Below are 23,743 nucleotides of genomic sequence, written 5' to 3'. Positions count from 1 at the left end.
CGTGACGGACGTGATGGTAGAAGGGGAGTCAGGGTTGGTGCAACTATAGATATCTTTTGCAATTATTGGCTTACCCGGGCGGGGGGTACTCGAAAAAGTTTTGTACGGGGCGGCTCCGCCCGAAGATCCAACCCCTTACCCTTTTATATACCATTTTGATAGAAAAGGTACCCCTTTTGTATACCTTTTATTGCAAAAAGGCACCCCTTTCATATACCTACACGACATCACATTAGTAGTATAGGAGTTGGGGGTACGAAATCATTTTTGCAAAAATGATCTTGAACTCCCCAACTCCTATACTACTCCCAGTGCTGGATCCAAAATGGAAATCAAATATCAGATCCCAGTGCTGGATCCAAAACTGAACAAAATCTGGATCCAAAATGGAAATCAAAATCTGGATCCAAAACTGAACAAAATCTGGATCCAAAAATGGAATCAAAAATGGATCCAAAACTGAACAAAATATGGATTCAAAAATGGAAACAAAACTGAAATCAAAACTGAAAATCAAGCCTTAAAACAATCACTAACTCAACCCTTTAATCTGAATGAAAAAACTTCTTATACTCTTTTTAAAATATGGAAAATCAGGTATATACCCCGCTGAGTTGTCTCATTATTAATATTTAAACACCTTGAACATCTGCCCTATGTTTAGTATGTCAACCAATCATAACTTTCATTTTTTAGTCAAAATTGTTTCTTAAATGTATTATTTTTTCAAATTGGTTTCAAAGTTGGATTTAGATTTGGTTATCAAAAAAATTCTTATACTTTTTCAAAATTTTTATAGTGCGTTTATATATGTTGTAGATCCTTCATTGGTATCCAACTATTAAAATCATCATTATATCCTTTCCACTTCACTAAAGCTTGTTTCTTCTTATAATCCCTCCGAATGACTTTATCAATTCTGAATACATCCTGTTTTGCTTTTAACAGTTCAGGTTCATAAAAGCTTCCTTGTATGTCTTCATTATTGAGATCTTTCAATTTGTATGTAATGGGATTAGTATGTTGGATCTTAGTAATTACGAACATTTCTTCACTCCAATTCGGTGTATAACCCTTATCGAAAACAATTCGTTTATACTTAGATATTCGGACCTTGTCACCAACCTTAAATTTTGGTTTAGCTGATAATGGCTCCATATCACCGTATAGGTTAAAGTAAACAGTTCCTTCATTCTTTTTCTTTGAAGCTTTTGTGGGTGTCATTTTGATAGAGCTATGTTTTGTATTATTATATTCTTTTACTATTTTTGGAAGTATTTCAAGATACTGTGTATTACCTTGAATAGTAAACTGTTTGTACATTTTGGTTTTTAAAGTCCTATTAAATCTCTCAATAACAACAGCTTTACCTTCATTAAAAGTGGAATACATCTTGATATCATTCTGCTTTAGCCATTCCTTGAATGTTTTGTTATAAAATTCAGATCCCTTATCGACCCAGAGATATTCAGGTTTACGCTTGTCATTAATGATAATATTGTTGAAAGCGCTAGTTATTGATGCACCTTTCTTATCTTTCAATTGTATAGCCCAAGCGAATTTACTGAATACGTCAATTATAGTCAATAGATATTTATAACCTTTATTCCATTTTGAAAGTTTATCCATAAAAACTAAATCAGCAGACCATATGTCGTCAATTCCATTTGATATTACTCTTCTAGTTTTAAATTTTCGTCTGATTGGTTTATGTAACTCATCGGCTAATTGTTGAGACCAATCATTTTTACTCAACGCCGTTTTCCGTTTTTTGGCTTTTTAACACCCATACCTATTTTAGCCTTGGTTGCAATGGTATTACGAGCAATAGCATGACCCCATTGTCTGTCCTTCCATGGGATAGCATCAAGGGCTTTTACCATCTTTTTATCAGCTTCGTTTTTGCATTTAACCTGATCTTTTGATGGTTTGTCAGCACATACAGAATAATCTACATCATGTTGCATGCTAACAGCGTCTGTTTTGCCAGTTGGTTGCTCATATATTTTTAGTATTTTACCTGTTTTTGGATCCCATTTTACCTGTTTTTCAATAGGATTTCCAGGTCCGGTTTATTTATGCCATGGAATAACAAAACCCTTTTTGGGTGCTACTTTCAGAATAGCTTTATGGATATCGATACCTTTTCCCTTTCTGTAGTAATCAACATTGTCTTTCACTCCTTTGAAAGCTTGCCCAGCTAAAAGTCTAGCCATAGCACCAAAACTTGGTGCTGGGGTAACAAAATTTGAAGCCATGTATGCTATTTTATCAGTTGTAGATGGTCCTTTATAACGAGCAAGAGCTCCACCACTTTGACTTTTGACAAATTTAGTTTTAGTGATTCCACATTCAACACATTTACATTTAAGCATTAAACGTCCATTTTTAGCCATTACAAATTGTTCAGACTCTGGTATACACTCAGTCTGTTTCTTCTGTTTTACACAATATGATTTAACCATTATATATATATTGATTAGATATTAATCACAGTATGTGTTTCGCCATTTTTTAGATTTTTTATCCCAAATAGTAGCAGAGCATGAAGGATCTTGATGCTCACTTGGGGATGTCCAGAACTTTTTTGAAAATAATCCATTTTTATTGTTAAAAGCCCCTTTAGCAATTTCACCACTCCAGTATTTATCAAACAATTTTTTATCACCTCCGGTAGCGCCCATGATGAAAGATGCTACGTCTTGAGCTTGTTGAAACCCCGGAATCTTATCGCCGATCTTTTTGTTGATGGTTTGACCAACTCCCCGACCTTGTGTCTTTTTTTTATTGCTTACAAAACGGGTTTTAACGCTTTTACATTCAGAGCAAATGCATTTCATCATAAGTCGCCCATTTTTGGTTTGAACATATTTTTCACTTTCTGGTACGCATTCTGTCTGTTTTTTCTGTTTTACACAATACGATTTGACCATTATATATATTGATTATACAATTTCATCAAAATTTTTTTTACAGCTTCTCTTTTCTTTATCAATGAACAAAAATTCGAAGGGCATCAGTTTGTCAAATAAATTGGGATCTATTCTGTTTTCTTTGCCGATCAGATTGGAATGGTTTTTTGTGGCTGGTGGATATAATAACATATGTGAACTGTTCAGTCTTATTTTCTGAGGCACATCATAGTAACTTTGACTCAAATAAATGGGAGTTATATTATGATGTCTTCCATCAGTGAAATGATTCGCTATTTTGGATTGAATTTTGTCACAACAATTTATCAAATCATCGAAGACCACTATTTTTCTGTTATTGTTGGGATATTCTTCAGTATCCATTATTTCATCAGCAGTCTTAATCTCTAACACATCATAACCAACCTTTTTTGATATGTCATCCATCAATGATTCGAGATCTTTTATTTTGTCTTGATGTCTATTCGGAGTATAAAATATTATCTTGTCATAAAACACGAGCGGTTTTCTCAATATGTGCATCAGAAGGTTTGTTTTACCACAATTGCTTTGACCGCAAATGAGCATTCTGAATTCTTCATTCAAGAAGTTATTTAAGCTTCGTTTTTGGGCTTCTTTTTTGATGTTGTCATAGTTTGGAATCTTCATCAATATATATATTGTGTACATTAAAATATCTGTCTTCCAGCATTTATGTCAATTGATATATTAATTTTGTCATTTATCTAAACTATTATATATGGATATCGAAAAATTCAGAGAGAATCAGAAGAAGCATTATGAGAATAATCTTTTGAAAAGACAAATCAGAAAACAAATAAAAGACACACTGGATGAAAAACAATCAAGACAATTTGAAAGCAAGGAATTATTCAAACCCGTTATAACATCTCAGAAAGAGGTGAAAGAAACCATCGATAAAAAACAAGACAAATTAATTGAAAACTTGAATGAAAAACAAGAAAAATTAATTACAGCTGTTGATATGTTGAATGAAACAATGTCATCATCTGGTTCACAAAGTGGGGTTCAAAGTTGGTTAAGTGATTTACCATCAAAATTTGAACCTTTAGACATATTACCTGAAGAAGATGAAGAAGAAGATGAAGATGAAGAAGTCCCAAAAAAAGAAGTCGTTGAAGAACATATCTTTAACCAAGGTGAAAAAACCATCATAAGAAAATATGGATTTGATCCTGATTTGAATGATATTCCAGATGAAAAAGAAGTTAGATCAGCAATATCTCATCTTACTGGAAAAAGACGATCTTCAAATCTGATTATTAAAAATAACGCAAGGAAAGATCAAGAGATATTGAGTAAATATCGCACTATTATAAAAGGAATCAATTTGAGGGAAAAAACAGGTGAAGGTATCAGGTCTTACAAACAGCCGAAGCGGAATGCTTACAAGATAAACAATGGACAGTATGGTGGTTTACTCATAAATATGCCAAGATTAATCAATGAAATGGTCATCGAAGCCGTGAAAGATGGCAAAATGGTTTATGAAGATATTGCTGACAAATCACTCGTTGATCTCATCACAAAGAGGTTTAATCCGAAGAAAAAGTATTCATCAAAAGCAATCAAAATATTCAATAATCTCAATATGTTATCAAACATCCCAAAACACAGATCATCAGGGAAATCAAAACTGATTGGAGGTGCAATCATATACTCAGACCCAAACGATTTGATGAAAAGATTGACTTTGTTGACTGGAAGCAAAAGGGCTGGTAATACAAGTATTGCTCTCAGAAATGAAATGTGGCAGATCATTGATTATTTACTCAAACAAGGTGTGATAGCTAAAACACAATACGATAAATTTGTCAGGACTCAATTAATGTAATCTAATGATATAATGGAAATCCCGATGTTTTTGGATAGCAATGATGGAATAAGAGATTCAATGTCTCATGATTTCACCATCAATCATGTGCCTGAAATAGTCCTAGACAGGAATAAAACATATTATTTGGCTCTTTACAGTGCTGAAATGACTTATAGCTGGTTCAATGTGTCTTCAAAGTATGGAAATAACAAAATAAAATACAGCAAGGATTCTGGAGCGAATTGGGTTGAAATTGTTTTCCGTGATGGAAATTATAGTTATACAGACATTAATGCTTATATTTCACAAATACTCGAAGTGAATGGTGATTTAAACGATAAGGGGAAAGGTATCTCACTTGAATTTTCATCATCATTATTGAAGGTGTATATTGAATTGGAAGAAAAATATCAATTGGATCTCAGAGAAGGTGATTTCTCAAAACTGATTGGTTTCAATAAAGAAATCATCACATCAACAAAATACGGATCCAATGCTCCAAACATAACTAGAAATGTTGATAACATTTTCATTCATTGTAATCTTCTGAGTGACTCGCTTGTTTCAGGGATGCAAGGTGATGTACTTTATCGTTTCAGTGTTGCCAATTTGCAGATATCTTATCCATTTGAAATAAAAGAAACAATACCTCGACCCCTTTTCAACAAAATCAATACCAACATCATCAAAGAATTGAGGATATATATCACTGATGGATTGAACAACCCTATCCATCTCAATAATATACCAATTAACTTGACTTTGCTGTTGAAAGAAGTGTGATATTATATATCGTATTCGTATATGAGCAGAATCAGAAAAGTGAGAGATATGAATACCGGTATGTCATACTACATCGACATTGAAACCGGTGACCCAGTTGATGATCACCAAAAAGGAGGTGGTATTATGAACAGTTTGATTTCCACTGCAAAAAAATCATTGACAAGTAAAACCACCAAAGATTTGGCAAAAAAAGCCGGTAAAAAAGGAGTACAACATGTTGCACATAAAACTGGCAACATCATCAAAAATAGACTGAATAAAGCAACCAAGAAAGAAACAGAAAAACTGAAAAAATACAGTGAATCAGAAAATAAGGGAGATATGATCGTCAGCTTATTACAATCACATCCTGAAAACAAAAAATTCCAACCAGAAAGAACGAAAAAGACGGAAGAACAATTGAGGAATGATATTCTCAGTCTGGAATTCGACAAATTAACCAACATGTAAAATAATGTAAACCATTATTATATAATGTCTTTCAGAAGTTCGAAATATTGCAAACGATATGAATATGTCTCATTTGAATTACAAAATCCAATAACATTACCTGCAAACAATCAATCTCAAAAGAAGAGTGGATACCGTTTCGTCATTGACAGTAGCAGTGAAACTCATCCTTTTGACTTGTATAATTCATACCTTTCTGTCGATTTTAAAATCACAAAGATGGATAACACTGGTTATAATGTAGCTGATCGGGTTGCAACCGTCAATTCCGGTTATTCACTTATCAATCAGTTGAAGGTTGAATTAAGCGGAGTTAATGCTCTCGATGCACCAGGGGTTAATCATGCTATCAATGTGAAAAATCTGACTGAATTATCATCAAGTTACACTGAAACAGTCGGACCAAGCATGTTTAATTACCCTGATACAGCCGTCGGAGCTGTGATTCAAAAATATACAATGAGAGCAGTACAACACGGTGCAAACAACGCTGGTAATGCTTATGAAGTAAGAAATTTCGTTGATGGAGATAATGTAAACTACAATGAGAGTTTCGCAAAAAGAAAAGCATTACTCACGCAAGCTGTTGAAAATAACATCATACTACCATTAAACAGATATGGTTTTTTCAACTCTTTTGAGACAGAAATAGCACCCAATGGTAAAGTAACCATTGATGTCAATCTTGAAACTGATAACAATGTGATATTTCGTGCTGGAGGTGATCCTGGCAGGTTTATTGTCACTAGGCTTGTTTTATGGGTTCCGAAAATGATATTTAATGCTGAGGGTGAGCAGATTTTTCTTCAAACATATCTAAAGCCCCATACATGGTCATATCTCAAAGAAAGGATAGAGACTTCTTCGTCAACAAGACAACGTCAAGGTACATTTAGGATTACTTCTTCAATTCGAAAACCGAGGCATGTTTTTATATGGGCTCTTAATGATGCAAAAATGAATGATCAAACACAGAATCCGTTTCTATTTAATACATATAACATCGCGAATAACCGAACATTTTCAAATGCAAGGCTTGAACTAAGCAACGGTATTTTTTATCCAAACGAAGAACTGAAACCAGATACAGAGATCGTACAAGCATACAGGACATTGATGGAATATCAAAAAGATTTTAATGCTTATTACAGTTCTCCAACAATAACACTGAAATCATTTCAAGAGTTATATGGGCTCATCTATTTTGATCTGAGAAACCAAGAAGAAGAAATCAAAAGTGGATCGACCAAAATCCAGTTCAGTTATAAACTATCTGGGATTCCAAATGCAAATTACAGTCTTTATGCTCTCATTCTCCATGAAGAAGAGCTTGGTGTTGATATCGTCAATGGTAAAGTTCTCCTCAAAGCTTGATTCGTTAATCAAATGTATTTTATGTAACGTTAATATATATGACTGAATACAAACCATACACTGTATCACTCAGCAGAAACCAGAAATTGAAGCTCACAAAAGCCATCATGAACAAATCTCCAATAACACTGAGATTGTCGTCTAATGAGTTGTCTGGAAGCGACAAAATGTTTCTGACAAAAACACAGATCAATAAGATCAAAAAATCGAAAACCCTCAATAAAGGTGTTGATATAAAAATTTCAAAAACACAAATTTCTCATATTAAACCAATGATACAATCGGGTATGGGTCTTCAAAATAGACCGTATCCACCTTCAATAAAAAGCCAAGGACAAGGATTGCGTAACAGACCATTTAATATCCACGATTATGCCCAGTACAAAAGCCCCCCTTTCATTGGTACTTGGTCTGGGGATCAGAAAGGTTCAGGAATAAAAAAAAGAACCATGAAGAAAAAAGTAACCCAAACAACCATTCCAATAATTGGATTGAGATTGTAAATAAACCAAAATTCATTAATAAAGCTTTGAGCGATAGAGATTTGATTAATTGGTGTGATTATTTAAAAATTGATATTACCGGCATATATAGCAGAAACCAACATATGCCTAAAAAACATAGTCCATGTGTTATCAATTTAGATGATTTGAATAATGCTGGAACTCATTGGACTTGTTGTATAAAAGGTAAAAATGACAAAACATTATGGTATTTCGACAGTTTCGGAATGCATTACCCCCAAGAATTTGAAATGAGAGCAAAGAGAGATGGTATCACCAATATTCTTTTTAATAATTCTCAATATCAAGACCTCAAGTCTGTTTTATGTGGTTATTATTGTCTTTATTTTTTACACCAAGCACTTGTATTCAAAAAAGGATATTTTGACATCTTGAAACCATTATCAATGACAAACACCAATCACAATGAAAAATTCATCAAGAACTATTTTGAAAATATATAACATAATTACATATGGGATTTTTTGACGGCAATCATACTGCGAATGCAATAACTGGAAGTGTTGGAAAAGAAGGACCAGCTGGGGTTGGGTTCAAACTAACAGAATCAGGTGATTATGACATGGATAAAAAGAAAATATTTGGGTTAAAGACTCAAGATGACGTAGCATTTGATGCTGATCTTGATACATATGCAAAAGACTTGAGTAGTGCTGTTAACAAGAGATATGTCAACCAATTTTTAATGAAAAAAAACAGTGATGAAACCCATTTTGATTGTGTTGGACTTTCACTTCAGAACACTGAAGCTTACTATGATGGGTTGTATAACGACTTATCAATACCGAATGTTGAATATGTAAAATTAGAAGACAATAAAGTCAAAACAGAACTAAACAACAAACTCACTGATAAAGCCGATCTTAGTACCAATAACGAACAAACTTTTAACAGCATAATAAACGTCCCGAAATTCGATTCAGGATATAGTAATATGTCAAATGTGATGAATAAAGAATATATTGACTCCAGAGACGCGCTTAAAGCTGATAAAACATATGCCGACAATACTTTTCTAACGAAGAAAACAGGTGCTATTTTAACTAATACCCTTCAGAGCAAGGCTTCCAAAATATATGCCGACAGTACTTTTTTAACGAAGGCTGTTGGTAATGGCTTAGCTCAGAGCATACAAAATAGGCTCAATATTCACGGTAGTAACATGATGCAGGCGAATCTCCATATGAACGATAATCGCATAACAAATCTAAGCAAACCAATATATGGAACCGATGGTGTAAATAAATTGTATGTTGACAGTTCACATATTACCTCTATTGATAAAGGAAACGTTTTCAATAATATAATGATTGACAGTGATAATCAACTTAGTGAAGAGAATGATATCGAGCTTGGAGATTTAATTCATCATCCAAATCCTGTTCATCAAATCAATAAAAAGGTAATAGATACAAAATTACTTCTCGATAGTTCGAAAAATTACTACTCAAGCAGATTAGGTATCAACATGTACCCTATACCAATTAATTATTATACAATGACATTTGAACTCTATTTTCCAGTTGAAATAGATGAGAATAGTGTTGATATCAGTGTTGTGTCATTGATTGATACTGTTAATAAAGTAACTACACGAGTTTATAACGGTTATAGTCGAACAATAGCTCAAGTTCATAAGTATCAACAACATAACAACAACTATCTCTATGTCGATATCGTTTTAAAAATGAAGTCAGGACACTCGTATGTACCAAAACTGCAAACATATATCGTGATTTATGGAATAAAAGGTTATCAGAGTAACGTTGATCCTAGGATATACGATCAGCTATATTATGTTGAAAATGATAGAATAGCTTTCAATGCATCGATTGATATGAAAACAAAGGCTATTTATGGTATTAAACCAGCTACTACTAATGACCAAGCTGTTAATTTTGAACAGTTAAAAAATTTTCGGGACAATTTAAAGTCTGATCTTGAATTAAAAATGGATAAGAAAAGAAACATCAGCTATTACCATAAAATTTTCGAGTATTTTTATGATCTAACGAATCCATCTGAATTCATCATGTCAGATGCAAACGGAGCGGTAATTCAGGGATTAAATAATGGTCTTGTCTTTAATCCCACAAAATTGTTAGAAGATTTTAATCCAAAAAACGGCTTTATGAGTGGTTTCGAAATTAATTTAAATGAAAATATCACTGAATCCAATGACTGGACTATATATATGGCATTTAAATATGACTATAAGCCCAGTGATAATAAAAGGATTAAAATTGAATTTATCGAGGGTGATAGTTTTAGTTTTCCGTGGGTTAAAGTGGAGCATAATAAGCTATTCATCGATTATGATCTAGATTCATATACAGAGCAAATAAGAGGAACATATTTTGATAAATATTTGAATCTCTTTTATACTAAAATAGGAAATCAATTTAGAATCGCTGTTTGCAATAATGCTATGAGTATTGATCAAACATTGTCTGGGTTTAATATCAATACATCCAACATTAAAATCAGTTCAGATTACTATGTACAAAGAATCGCTTTTAGTAAAACTGCATATCCGATAAATGGTAGAGATTATCATAAAATCCAATTTTTAGATAAAACAAAGGCTGTATTCTTCGAATAAATTATCTAGCTCACTATTATATGAAAACTGCTGAATTGATAACTGAGATACTGAAAAGTATTGATCGATTGATTCAAAATATCAGGAAATTAATCAACTCAATGAAAAAAAGAAAATCGAAAGAAAAAAACATAGTCTAAGCATATAATATATATGCCGAAACAACGCAAAAATATATTCGAATGGAACCATATTTCAGCCAAGTTAAATGAGGACCAAGTCACAGAATTAAAAGCCTATTACAGCGCCTATCATAAAAAATGCTGGGCTTACAAGCATGCCGTAAAGCGCTTGAAAAGACTGAAATTACTGGGCAACTCTTTGTCTATTATCTTTGCATCCGGCTCCCTTGCATCAAGTATTGCTACAGGAGGTATTAGTTTGGTTGCAATTAGTACAATAGCGCTTTTAATACAAGGCTGGATGCATCATCAAAATCTCGATTTAAAAATTCAAAATTGTTTATATGCATCACAATCCTATATGCATATACTTAACACACTAAAATTTATTTTGCGAACGGGTGAATTCGACCTATCCAATATCCTAATAACGATGAAAAACACCGATGACTACATAAGTGATAACAGCCCGATTATAGATAAGTATATGGTAAAATATGATAAAATTTTTACTTTATAAGGCGCAATATCTCTGCATTTTTCAATTCTAAAATATTTGCCCAATATCGATTATAAAATTCAAGCGTTTTTTTTGATTCAGTAACACAGATGAAATTGTATGGTATACCGAGCATTTTAAACAGCTGTCTTATAATATATTTCGTTGAGATCATCCTCTTTCTTCTTTTATTTATAGATGGAAGAATAGTATCGATCTCATGAAACACTTTGTAAATCTTATCGCGATGATTATGAGACAATTGAACTCCATTTTTAATACATAAATCGTTTAAAACAGCCTCAATGTGGTATTTACGATGATAGATGCTTTTACGCCATATCTTGTGTATGTTCTCGTAAAAATCGAAATACTCATTGTAATAAATAGAACCATGAACCAAACCGCAATTAATACAAACATTTATACCGTTTTGATTTGACATATCCTGCTTACTACAGCATGGCTCAGCATCCTTGTTACCTTCTATCAATAGTTGATCGCATAAAGGGCATATAGTTTCTTTTAAAATTTTTAATTCATCGTGGATTTCAGAATTACAAACCATTATATATATAACACACATAACTTCACGGCACAGCTGTTTTGGCAGTAAATTTTAGAGTAAACTTTTTGAGTAAACTTTTTGAGTAAACTTTTTGAGTAAATTTTACTCAAAAAGTTTATATATAAAAAACTTTTTACTTGTTGAAATATGATTGGTCAATAGAAATCACACCAGATTAAAATACCTGCTGACGCGTAAGCCGAAAAATCACGCCATTGACCAAAAAACCTGCTGACGCGTCAGCCGAAAAATCACGCCATTGATCAAAAAAACCTGCTGACGCGTCAGCCGAAAAATCACGCCATTGATCAAAAAAACCTGCTGACGCGTAAGCCGAAAAATCACGCCATCGAAAAACCCCCTAATAATTTCCGAGAATGCCTTCAAATGTAAACATTGTGAAACCATCTTTTTAGTCATTAATCATTTATAACTTATGACTAAAACCGTAAACTGAATAAATATGTATTTAATGCTGATCCTTACGAGGTCTCCCCCGTCGTCGTTTCTGGTTTTTAGGTATACACTCTAAACGTACATGATTTTTGTCTTCATTTGATATTTCAGATCTGCTGTTAAGGTCTGAAGATAGCATTTTAATAATACAAATATTTGTTTTAAGGATGCTCTGAATACAATACATTTTATTAATGAAGGCTATATCATTCGAGCTTTGATCAGCTTCTTGTAGGTGTTTGATATTTAATGTTATATCACTCATTCTATATATATTAATAAAGAAAATAATTATCACTTAAACGCACTATAAAAAACTGAGGGAAATCATACAACTTAACAACTGGGGAAAATCCCCATCTCTTTTTTTAATTGTTAGAATCTTCTCAAAGGTTTTCAAAAAGCATTTTAAATATTAATCATGTCACTACCTGTGGGATACCATACTTGATTTTCATATTTCAGAATAATAATCATATCGCAGTTGTTTTGATGAAAATAGACTGAATTTAGAACTATTATTGATATAAAGAATAATTATGTATCTTATATTGAGGAAGGCCTTTGAGAGGCTGATTGCACAGCATATTAATAGCTGTTATTGTTACTTGTACTATCGGTAACCAAATATATAATTATATCTGGTTATTTAAAAATAAGAATTACTATAAACTGATATAAAGAAATATTTTATAATATAAAATAAAGAGAAAATGGCTGGGAAATGCAAATACGATAATGACGATGATCGGATAAAAGCTATTCGAAATTCAAAAACCAAATACATGCTTAATAAACAGTGGAGATGCGACGTTTGCGATTACGATAGCAATCTAGCATCTAAATGGATGCATATGAAAACTAAAAAACACATCACAAATAGTATATTAGCTGGTCTACGAGAGGATGATCGGTTTGAAATAATCGATGAAGAATGATATATATAATTAACACTTCATGCACTTTTACAATGACTAAATATACAAATATATCTAGTTATTTAAAAATCTGAAATCAAAAAAAATGATTTTACTATAAGACACTTAAAGAATTGGTTATACTATAAATTAAAAAAAATGGAAAATAAAAATATCTCATCTAATAATATGAACGAATCAGATCTAGCTAAGCTATCGAAAACCGATCTTATAAAAATGATATTATCACTAAAAGCAAACCAACCAAGAGTTTACAAACCTAGGCAACCAATCCCAACTCCTCGTAAGAGTGTAAAACAGAGGGTGCAGGATTATGAGGAAAATATCATTCAACCACCTCCTGAATTTAGGGATGATTACAAGCCTATACCAATGCCTAGGACTATAAAACAAAAACCAATTCCATTACCAAGGACTAAGATAGAGGAAGTTGCTAAAGCTATGAAAGGCTACACAAAGTCTTTTGAAATTGGTATAAAAAATAATAAAGACCCGTTATTACAGCTTTAAAACACAAGAAAAGCTGTAGAAAATCACATAATAAAAGAGCTATCAGCAATGAAAGGTGTTAAGTTCATTGAAACGCTCAAGGTGAAATTCACTAAAATGTCTGGGGATAGTGTAATATATAAAACCGCTTATTTCAACAGTAAAGCACAGACCATAATTAATAATCTGGAAATCGTTGAATCACTACAAGCATCTAAACAACAGATATTAAATTTCGTAGCTCAATGGATATCTGAAGGCTCAGGATGGACTATTGAATCAGTTGATGGTCATTATATAAATTTAGTTAAATATGAACCAATGAAAGGCGAATCTTATATTCAGCTACCACCAGAACTTAGAAACAGTGCTAAAGGATTAATAAACATGAAAAATGAAGATAATGAATGCTTTCGGTGGTGTCATATCAGATACATAAATCCTCAAGATAAATATCCTCAACGAATTAAAAAATCTGATAAGGCATACATCGAGAGATTAGATTACTCTAAAATTGAATTTCCAGTAACAATAAAACAGTACAATAAAATTGAGAAGCAAAATGAGATTAATATTAATGTTTTCGGTTATGAAAACAAACAACCATATCCCATCTATATATCAAAAGAAAAGTATGACAATCAGATGAATTTATTATTGATAACTGAAAATGAAAACAAGCATTATGTTCTAATAAAAGATTTTAATAAATTCATGTATAACCAAACTAAACACAAAGAGAGGAAGCACTTCTGTATGCACTGTTTACAATGCTTCAGTTCTGAAAAAGTATTAAATAATCACAAAGATAATTGTATTCAAATAAATGGAGTACAAGCAGTAAAAATGCCTGATAAGGATAACAACATACTAAAATTCAACAACTTCCATAAACAGCAACAAGTGCCATTTGTCATTTATGCCGATTTTGAAGCTATAACAGAAAAGATATCCGGCTGTAAGCAAAATAATGATAAATCATATACTGAAGCCTATCAAAAGCATACTGACTGTGGATATGGTTATAAGGTTGTTTGTTGCTATAATGATAAATATTCCAAACCGATACAAATATATAGAGGAGAAAAAGCTGTTTACAAATTCATGGAAAAGATGCTAGAAGAAGTTAAATATTGTAAAAATACAATGAAAAAATACTTCAAGAAACCATTAAAGATGACTAAAGATGATGAAAATGAATTTCAAAAAGCAGAAGCATGTCATATCTGTGATATAAAATACATAGATGAAGATATTCGAGTGAGAGACCATTGTCATATTACTAGCAAATACAGAGGGAGTGCTCATACAGAATGCAATCTGAAATTAAGAATAGAACCCGATAAAATAAAAATTCCAGTAATTTTTCACAACTTAAGAGGTTATGACAGCCATTTCATAATGCAAGAGATAGGAAAAATTGTAAAAAATCATACATACAAAAATAAAAAGGGAGAAATTAAAGAAATGAATATCAATGCTATACCAAATAATATAGAAAAATATATGGCCTTCATGCTCGGTAATCATTTAACCTTTCTAGATAGTTTTCAGTTTATGAGTTCAAGTCTTGAGAAGCTGGTTAGTAATCTACCTAAGGAATCCCTAAAATATACTTCTGAAATATTCAAGAGTAAGCAACTCAATCTGATGTCAAGAAAAGGAATATATCCGTATGACTACATGGATAGCTTTGACAAATTTAATGAAAAACTACCCAAAAAAGAAGACTTTTACAGTATATTAAATGATGAGCATATATCAGATGATGACTATAAGCATGCTAAAAATGTGTGGAAAACGTTTAAGATCAAAAATATGGGTGAATATCACAATTTATATCTTAAAAGCGATGTACTTTTACTTGCTGATGTATTTGAAAGCTTCCGCAAGACCTGTCTTAAGTATTATAAGCTAGATCCATGCCATTATTTTAGCAGTCCCAGCTTGTCTTGGGATTCAATGCTTAAAATGACAGATATCAAACTAGAGCTTATGACAGACATTGATATGTACCAATTCATTGAAAAAGGAATGAGAGGAGGTATTAGTTATATAGCCAATCGATATGGTAAAGCAAACAATAAATATATGAAAGAATATGATGAAAATTCAGCCTCAAAGTATATCATGTATCTTGATGCTAATAATCTCTATGGTTGGGCTATGAGTCAATATTTACCAACAGGTGGATTTAGATGGTTAACACAAAAACAGATAGATGAAACAAACTTAGCTAAGTACAAAGAAGATTCTAATAAGGGTTTAATTTTAGAAGTTGATCTAGAGTATCCTAATGAACTACATAACCTTCATAATGACTATCCATTGGGAGCAGAAAAAGTTAAAGTAACCAAAGACATGCTATCAGATTATTGCAAAACCATTGCTGAAAAATACAATATATCAACAGGATTAGTTCATAAGTTGATTCCAACTTTAAACAACAGAGAAAAGTATGTACTACATTATAGAAACCTTCAATTGTATTTAGATCTTGGATTAAAGCTAACAAAAGTTTACAGAGTGCTTGAATTCAATCAATCTCCATGGTTAAAACAATACATCGATTTTAATACCGAAAAACGTAAATATGCTAACAATGCTTTCGAAAAAGACTTTTTTAAGCTTATGAATAATAGCATTTACGGCAAGACTTGTGAAAATTTGCGCAAACGTGTTGATGTCCGATTAGTGACTAATGAAAACAAACTGCTGAAGATGACTTCCAAACCAACATACGTTAGTAGTAAAATATTCAATGAAAACCTCGTAGCTATACATAAGATAAAAGAAACACTTACTCTAAACAGACCGGCATATTTAGGAATGTGTATTCTAGATCTAAGCAAAACACTAATGTATGATTTTCATTACAACTACATTAAAAAGAAGTATGGAGATAAAGCCAAACTTTTATTTACAGACACTGACTCTTTATGCTATGAAATTAGAGCTGAAGATGTATACAAAGATTTTTGGAATGATAAGCATAAATTCGACAACAGTGACTATCCTGAAAGCTCCCAGTTTTATAATAAAACCAATAAGAAGGTTATCGGTAAATTCAAAGATGAAGCCGCAGGAGTGCCTATATGCGAATTCGTTGGTTTGAGATCTAAAATGTATTCATATGTAAAAGACAATTATAAAGAAGAACGAACCGCAAAAGGAATTAAGAAAAACGTCATTAAAAAAGATATGACACATGAGAATTACAAAGACACACTCTTTAATAACAAACAAATGCATCATACTATGAAAACCATCAGAAGTCAAAATCATCAACTAGGAAGCTATGAAATCAATAAAGTATCACTCAGTTGTTTTGATGACAAAAGATATATACTTGACGATGGTATAACCAGTTATGCATACGGACATTATAATATCAAACAATAATTTTCATTTTAATATTCCAATATTCCAATACAAAGTGTTTTATTTCCATTTCTTAAAATAACATTTGCATCTATTCCATCTATTATATCATCAGTGTTTAGTTTTAGAATGACATTGATAATTCTTCCCTGTGAATTCTTTTGAGTTACAAAGGAAAATTTCCCGTTATTTATTTTAACAATTTCAACATTATACAATTTGTCACTTGTATGCATTTTACATCGAAATCCTATTCAGAATTGATAAAGTCATTCGGAGGGATTATAAGAAGAAACAAGCTTTAGTGAAGTGGAAAGGATATAATGATGATTTTAATAGTTGGATACCAATGAAGGATCTACAACATATATAAACGCACTATAAAAATTTTGAAAAAGTATAAGAATTTTTTTGATAACCAAATCTAAAACCAACTTTGAAACCAATTTGAAAAAATAATACATTTAAGAAACAATTTTGACTAAAAAATGAAAGTTATGATTGGTTGACATACTAAACATAGGGCAGATGTTCAAGGTGTTTAAATATTAATAATGAGACAACTCAGCGGGGTATATACCTGATTTTCCATATTTTAAAAAGAGTATAAGAAGTTTTTTCATTCAGATTAAAGGGTTGAGTTAGTGATTGTTTTAAGGCTTGATTTTCAGTTTTGATTTCAGTTTTGTTTCCATTTTTGAATCCATATTTTGTTCAGTTTTGGATCCATTTTTGATTCCATTTTTGGATCCAGATTTTGTTCAGTTTTGGATCCAGATTTTGATTTCCATTTTGGATCCAGATTTTGTTCAGTTTTGGATCCAGCACTGGGATCTGATATTTGATTTCCATTTTGGATCCAGCACTGGGAGTAGTATAGGAGTTGGGGAGTTCAAGATCATTTTTGCAAAAATGATTTCGTACCCCCAACTCCTATACTACTCACATTTACCTAAAACGGGAGTTTTCTTGTCATTTTTATGTAGCGCTTAATAAATTAAGACGATACATCCAAAAGTTGCGTCTGCTCGAAATATTTAATGTAAAGGCCTTTTAAAATATCATTATGGAAGATTTCCCTACCCTTTCATATACCTAAATTTGTGAAATCCCTACCCTTTTATATACCTGGAGCCTGAAAAAGGTACCCCTTTCGGGCGGAGCCTGCCCGTATAGGCCATTATAGGGAGTACCCCCCCCCCCCCCGGGTTGGCTTAGTTGCAAAGCAAAAAAAGAGAGAAAGCTTCCCAAAAATATGTCAAACTTTACCTCTATTAACAGAAGAGTTTTTGATAGTATAGTAAACAGTATAATTGCTCATTAAAGATGTGTACATCGTGGTGTATGATAGGAATGAACGTTTATTCGTTCGTTTTACGATTGAATCGCTTTCAGATGTTTATCGCGACGTTTCAACTGCAATACTGCTATTTATGCACGCTGGTTCGCTGTGAATAATAATGAGGATCGAAATGCACCAATGAAAGCGAACCAACGTGCATAAATAGCGACACGTAAACAATCGACTTCATCGCCTGATGAAGACTAGCAGTATTGCAGTCGAAACGTCGCGATCAACATCTCAAAGCGATTCTATCGTGAGACAAACGAATAAACGTTCATTCCTAGTATAATTGCTGTCTTTCTCCTGGTCTATTGTGACACAGCTAACACTGCACGATACTCTTTTAAAACTTATATTGAACGGATTTCAGACCTTCTTGGTAGGAAAGGAGGCAATTTTAATTTGTTACTTTTTATGAAGTCTGAATTGTTTTGTTTGTTTTAGGGGGAGAAAGGCGAGTCTGGGCTACAAGGAAAAGACGGAATGGACGGTGCAAAAGTTTGTGGAATTCTTGCTATAATTGCTTAATAACATTTGGGTTTTTAGCAAATATTTTTAAACGTAATGATAAGAACCGTTGAAGGCTCCACCCTGAGTTCCAAACCCTTACCCTTTATCATGGTCAGCATATCGCTTTAATGGTAAAAATGAGTAAACAATATTTATGTGTGAAAGACCCGGATAAGGTAGCCCTTCATACAGTCAACTCTCTCTTAACGGACACCTCTATAAGACGGACACCTCCATAAGACGGACACCTGGTTATGGTCCCTGCCGTTTTTCAGTCATTTTACCGTAAGAAAACTCTCTGTAAGACGGACACCTCTCTAAGACGGACAACGGACACTTTGAAACCGCTAACGGACACGCACAAAAAGTTATTTTTTAGTGAATAATACTTCAAAACAAGGTATCGACATATATCATAGAAAGTCAGCGCCTTAAGAATACCAAACTTACCAAAAACAATCTGCTATAACGTATTACTTCTCTGCGCATGGGCACCAAAGAGGTAGTTTTATACTTACAGTATTACCGTTTGTAATGAGTTAATGAGTCGAATTCTAATATTACTTTTGTTCCACTTTATAGGCTTTGCTAAAGTAAGCGACTTTAAACAGACGTGTATCCGTTGTGCATAGCCGTTAAGCTTTTTATCTCAAAATTTCTGGTGTCCGGTTACCTCGACTCTCTATAAGGCGGACACCTCTCTAAGACGGAGAGTTGGGGCCGGTCCCGACGGTGTCCGTCTTAGAGAGAGTTGACTGTATATGCATTCCAAAAAATGGTACCCGTTTCACATTCATGCGATAAAAACAGTGTATCTCTTTGCTATACCCTTGAATTGAATTGCAGTTTAAAATACCTACATAACAGTTTCCCCGCCCTTTCCGATACTTAAACACGCGAAATCCCTACCCTTTTACATACTTGTTGCCTTCGGACGGAGCCCTGTGAAAAGCATAAACCATAAACGACATGACCGAATGGGATTCTGGGTAGACAGCATAAGTAAGCTTAGTAAATAGTCTATTTATTTATAATCAAGATATTTCTTCCTTTGAGAGCTTTAAGAGCATGGTTTATGCAACCTGTCTTATTATTATGTTCATTCTGTCACAGACGACGATTATTTTTTCCGATTTCCCAGTAAACCAGTTTGGGTCGCATCCTTTACGGTTTACGCTTTTCATGGGTGGTCGTTTGTTCAATCAGGTTTAGTCCATTACGTGGGAAGAAGAATATTCTTAAGAGGTATACGTACTTAGGGGTAGGAAAGGGTTTTATAAAAATGCAACTATTCTTTCAATATTAATGCAATCAAAATGCTCGATGCTTTTAAGAAAAGTAAGTGAACTGATGTAGCAAAGGTCTGTGAAAGAAAATGCTGCTGGTTTACTTGGGATCTTTTTCAAAGAGAAATTTTGTCAGTTATGCTGGCACTCGGCATTACAGAACGACGGTTTCTGTTTGTCAATTTGAAATTTTGTCTTTGTTGGAGATGGAGTTAAATGCTCGTTGTTTTCTTTATTGCAGGGGGAGAAAAGCGAGCAAGGTTTAACAGGAAATGACGGAATAAACGGCATAAAGGTTAGATTATCTCTTTGTGTGTTATTATTGTAAAAGTCCTTGTATTCAAGGTTAGGCTAAAACTTGTTCCTTTTGTAAAATAATAAAAATAAATAATGTTTTTCTTTCTGTGTAGGGTGTCAAAGGCGAGCAAGGATTTCGTGGAAGCGACGGGATCAACGGAACAACGGTTGGTGAATCTTTCGTTATTATTTTCCAAGCAAAGATCTTGTTATTGCAAGATAAAGTACAAAAAACGTTTCCTTTATTAGGCTAGTTTATACGAGCAAATGCTATACGTGACAACTTTTATTTGCTGATGTAGTTGAGAAAAATTGGTCAATTTTTATGTGACAAATATATATTTGCTGAAAGCTGACGTGTTAGCTTTTATGTGACAAATAAACGTTGTCACATCAGAAACTCATAGGGGTTGAAACGTGTAACGCTCGTTCACAGCGTTTGAATATTCACTTTTGCCAAGTATACCATATTTGGCAACACGAAGAGTTTGTACGCGAATGCTTTATGGAACAACATTTTCGGTAGTGCGGTAAAGAAATTCATTATTAGTATCCAAGTGAAGTTCTGCAGACTACTTAACGATGATGAAACAGGAGAATTTAACCAAATTTAACTTTAAATATTAGACCAAGCTTGTTCAAAAACAAGATTACGCCATCGAGCGCGAGCTAGTGCGCGCTGTGAATTTAATCCAAGCATGGAAATTTTTCGTGATTTTCCAAATAACGCTTTGTACAATACGAATCATAGGAAGTTACACGTTTCAAGCCTTTTTGGTTTTTGCACATACGAAACATTGCTTGTTACATAAAATGTGGCAAATATTGCGTTAGCATATGTGGTCCTCAACCTCCCAATCTCCCACTGGGCACTGTGCGTGCGTATCTCTGTGCGTATCTCTGTTGTCCAAGGTCTTTACGGGCGCAAAAAATTTTTAAACTGCTCACAAATAATTGTTGCGTCATCTACACGAACAAGTTATATTTGTCATCACAAAAAAATTGTCACATGAAATTTGCCCGTGTAAACCCGGCTTTAGGTTGTCAAAGGCGAGCAAGAATTAATAGGAACAGACTGAAATAAACGATACAAATTCGACATATTCGAAGAAATAATTGTTTTGCCATTTATTTTTCAGAGCCTTCCTTGTCGTTTATAATTTATCTAGTCATTTATTTAGGCATGTGATGGTTGTTTTCTTTTTTCAGGGCCAAAAAGGGGAACGTGGTTTACCCGGAAAATCTCCACAGGGAGCAATCAAGTTTAGTGAGACCGCTGAGAACTGTTCACTGCATACTGCTGGCACCGTCCGTTACAATACTACCCAGAAAGCCTTGGAACTCTGTGATGGCATCGCATGGTTTCCCTTGGTCATTGCAAGAAAAGGTCACGTGGCTTATAATCCAGGCCGTCACTGTCTGGATATTTTAAATGCAGGTGAATTTTAAATGGACCAACAATGAATTAAGAAAGTTGACCACGCGCCTTTTGGAGTCACACTCAAACACACACCAATTATCACATTAGTGCTAAATACATCTTATTTTATTTATAATGTTTTTTTATTATATTTTTTTATTGCAAGACACAAACAAGTTACATTACATTACGGTTAGAAGTCCTACTCACAACCGTTACGTTACTTAACTACATCACTTACATTACAAGGCATATTGCAATGCTTTCACAAGGGCGCTACTTACAATACAACACTTAAATTACTCTACTTACAATACGATACTTAGAGTAATTACACTTGGTGCTTAAAATAGTTACACTTTTTTACGAAAAACATTTACGAAAACGATAACAAAATTGAGCTTACATCTAAGTTTCAATATAATTGTCCAGAAAAGAAAAGAGAAGGAGCTAAAATAAATTACAAAATAGTTGCAGTTTGTTATTGGCTGTGAAACTTTGTTTTAATATTTGTAGTTGGTTCTGAAGGCAGAGTGGGAAGCTTTCAAAACATAGCTTGCCGTCGCATGAGCTTGTTCAACCTTAGAGTTTATTTATAATGTTGCTAATGAGATTATCTATTCATTTTAGATTCAATTTCTTTACTAAAACCTATTCATAAGACGCTTTAATTTTGTTGTTTAATTCATGTGAATTCCCTCAGGTCAGAGTCGTGGCAGCGGACTTTACTGGATCGATCCAAACGGTGGCTCAACAGATGACTCGTTCCAGGCTTTTTGCGACATGGACACTGAGCGTGGAGGTTGGACGCTAGTTGCCACAAAGGTCTCCCAAGGCTACCTCTTCATCAAAACTGGATTCTCAACAATGGCCGCCAAAACTAAGAACGCAGATGCCGCGAGTCATATCCACCCTGACATGGGGGACTGGGAAGAAGTCATGTTCCGGTTTGCTGACGTCAACACCATCCGGGTTATTTACAATAGGAAGGCAGGCGCACCACAAAACAACAAAAAAGAGTTCGACGAGTTCTTAATGGGAAAATCTGGTACGTTGATAAGGAACTTGCATGGGTTTTACAAGTACAGCACTGCAGATAACAACAGGAGAAGCCCCACTCAGGGTTTCGCCACAATATCCGGGTTGCACTTCTATTCAACCGCTGGGATTTCGGAAGACCACAGAGGCACAGACAAGTGGCTTGACATGTGGGATAGTGCTGACGGCTCAAACAACTACGTCACTTCCGACGACAGCAAGGCGCGTGGCACCAAGTGTATCGCAGGCTACTGTTATCTGAACAAACCAATCTGGGTGATGGTGCGATAGAAATGGACTTTTGTTGAGAGCTAAGCAAAGACGCTGTAAAGTTACATGTAATATAAAACGTGGTGTAGGCGTATCAAGCAAACTATGTAACGATATAAAAACGAGTTTAAAACGCTCAAAGTATGTAACTGTGATAGAAACAAACTTAAGTTCAAGCAAGGATGCTGTAATTAAAACAAGGTGTAAGGGACTACCAACCTTTGTAACGATAAACAGAGTTGGTCAAAGTTCTAAATCCATATGAGTTTAAGATTTAAATGCCAAGGTTGTTCGAAGTAAGTGTCAATTAGACTATGTAGTTGTATAAAATAAATGCCGTTTTATTGGTTTACTTCGTCTTCCATGCGGTGGAATAATAGCCTTCTCCAACCTTAAAACAAAGCACAATTTTTGAATTATTGGAAGCAAACAACAGTTTCAGCTGTGGTTGTCTAAATATATTTCTTTTCTTCCGCGATTTGACGCAAGGTTGCGCTCAGAATCTTTGTCCCCCCTGAATAGCGGTCGAAAAACAGGGATTTTCACGCATGCCAACTTAGGAGCCAAGATCTACGACATCGAAAATGTCCAAAGGTCGTTCGATCACTCCGATAGTCA

General features: G+C 33.7%; 1 protein-coding gene across 1 annotated transcript; it reads left to right on the top strand.

Moving 5' to 3' along the window:
• The first annotated feature begins 9 nt into the window (after positions 1-9).
• Positions 10-23,469, top strand: LOC144642822 (uncharacterized). Its single transcript, XM_078501910.1, has 6 exons — positions 10-33; positions 18,749-18,802; positions 20,342-20,395; positions 20,511-20,564; positions 21,607-21,835; positions 22,521-23,469. Exons 2-6 carry the CDS (start codon positions 18,788-18,790, stop codon positions 23,144-23,146), a joined length of 978 nt encoding a protein of 325 aa, XP_078358036.1. The 5' UTR covers positions 10-33; positions 18,749-18,787; the 3' UTR covers positions 23,147-23,469.
• Positions 23,470-23,743: the final 274 nt, after the last annotated feature.

This window comes from Oculina patagonica, chromosome 2, assembly GCF_052425735.1.
Source record: "Oculina patagonica isolate OP01 chromosome 2, crgOcupat, whole genome shotgun sequence".
NCBI lineage: Eukaryota > Metazoa > Cnidaria > Anthozoa > Scleractinia > Oculinidae > Oculina > Oculina patagonica.
Note: the sequence above shows the minus strand (reverse complement) of the source record. Positions and strands in the feature narration are given on the sequence as shown.

What these genes read in the sequence shown, in the direction of transcription:
- LOC144642822 (XM_078501910.1), top strand. An exon ending in ACGGGATCAACGGAACAACG is followed by an intron (nt 20,565 to 21,606) that starts GTTGGTGAATCT and finishes TTCTTTTTTCAG; the next exon opens with GGCCAAAAAGGGGAACGTGG. An exon ending in TCTGGATATTTTAAATGCAG is followed by an intron (nt 21,836 to 22,520) that starts GTGAATTTTAAA and finishes GAATTCCCTCAG; the next exon opens with GTCAGAGTCGTGGCAGCGGA.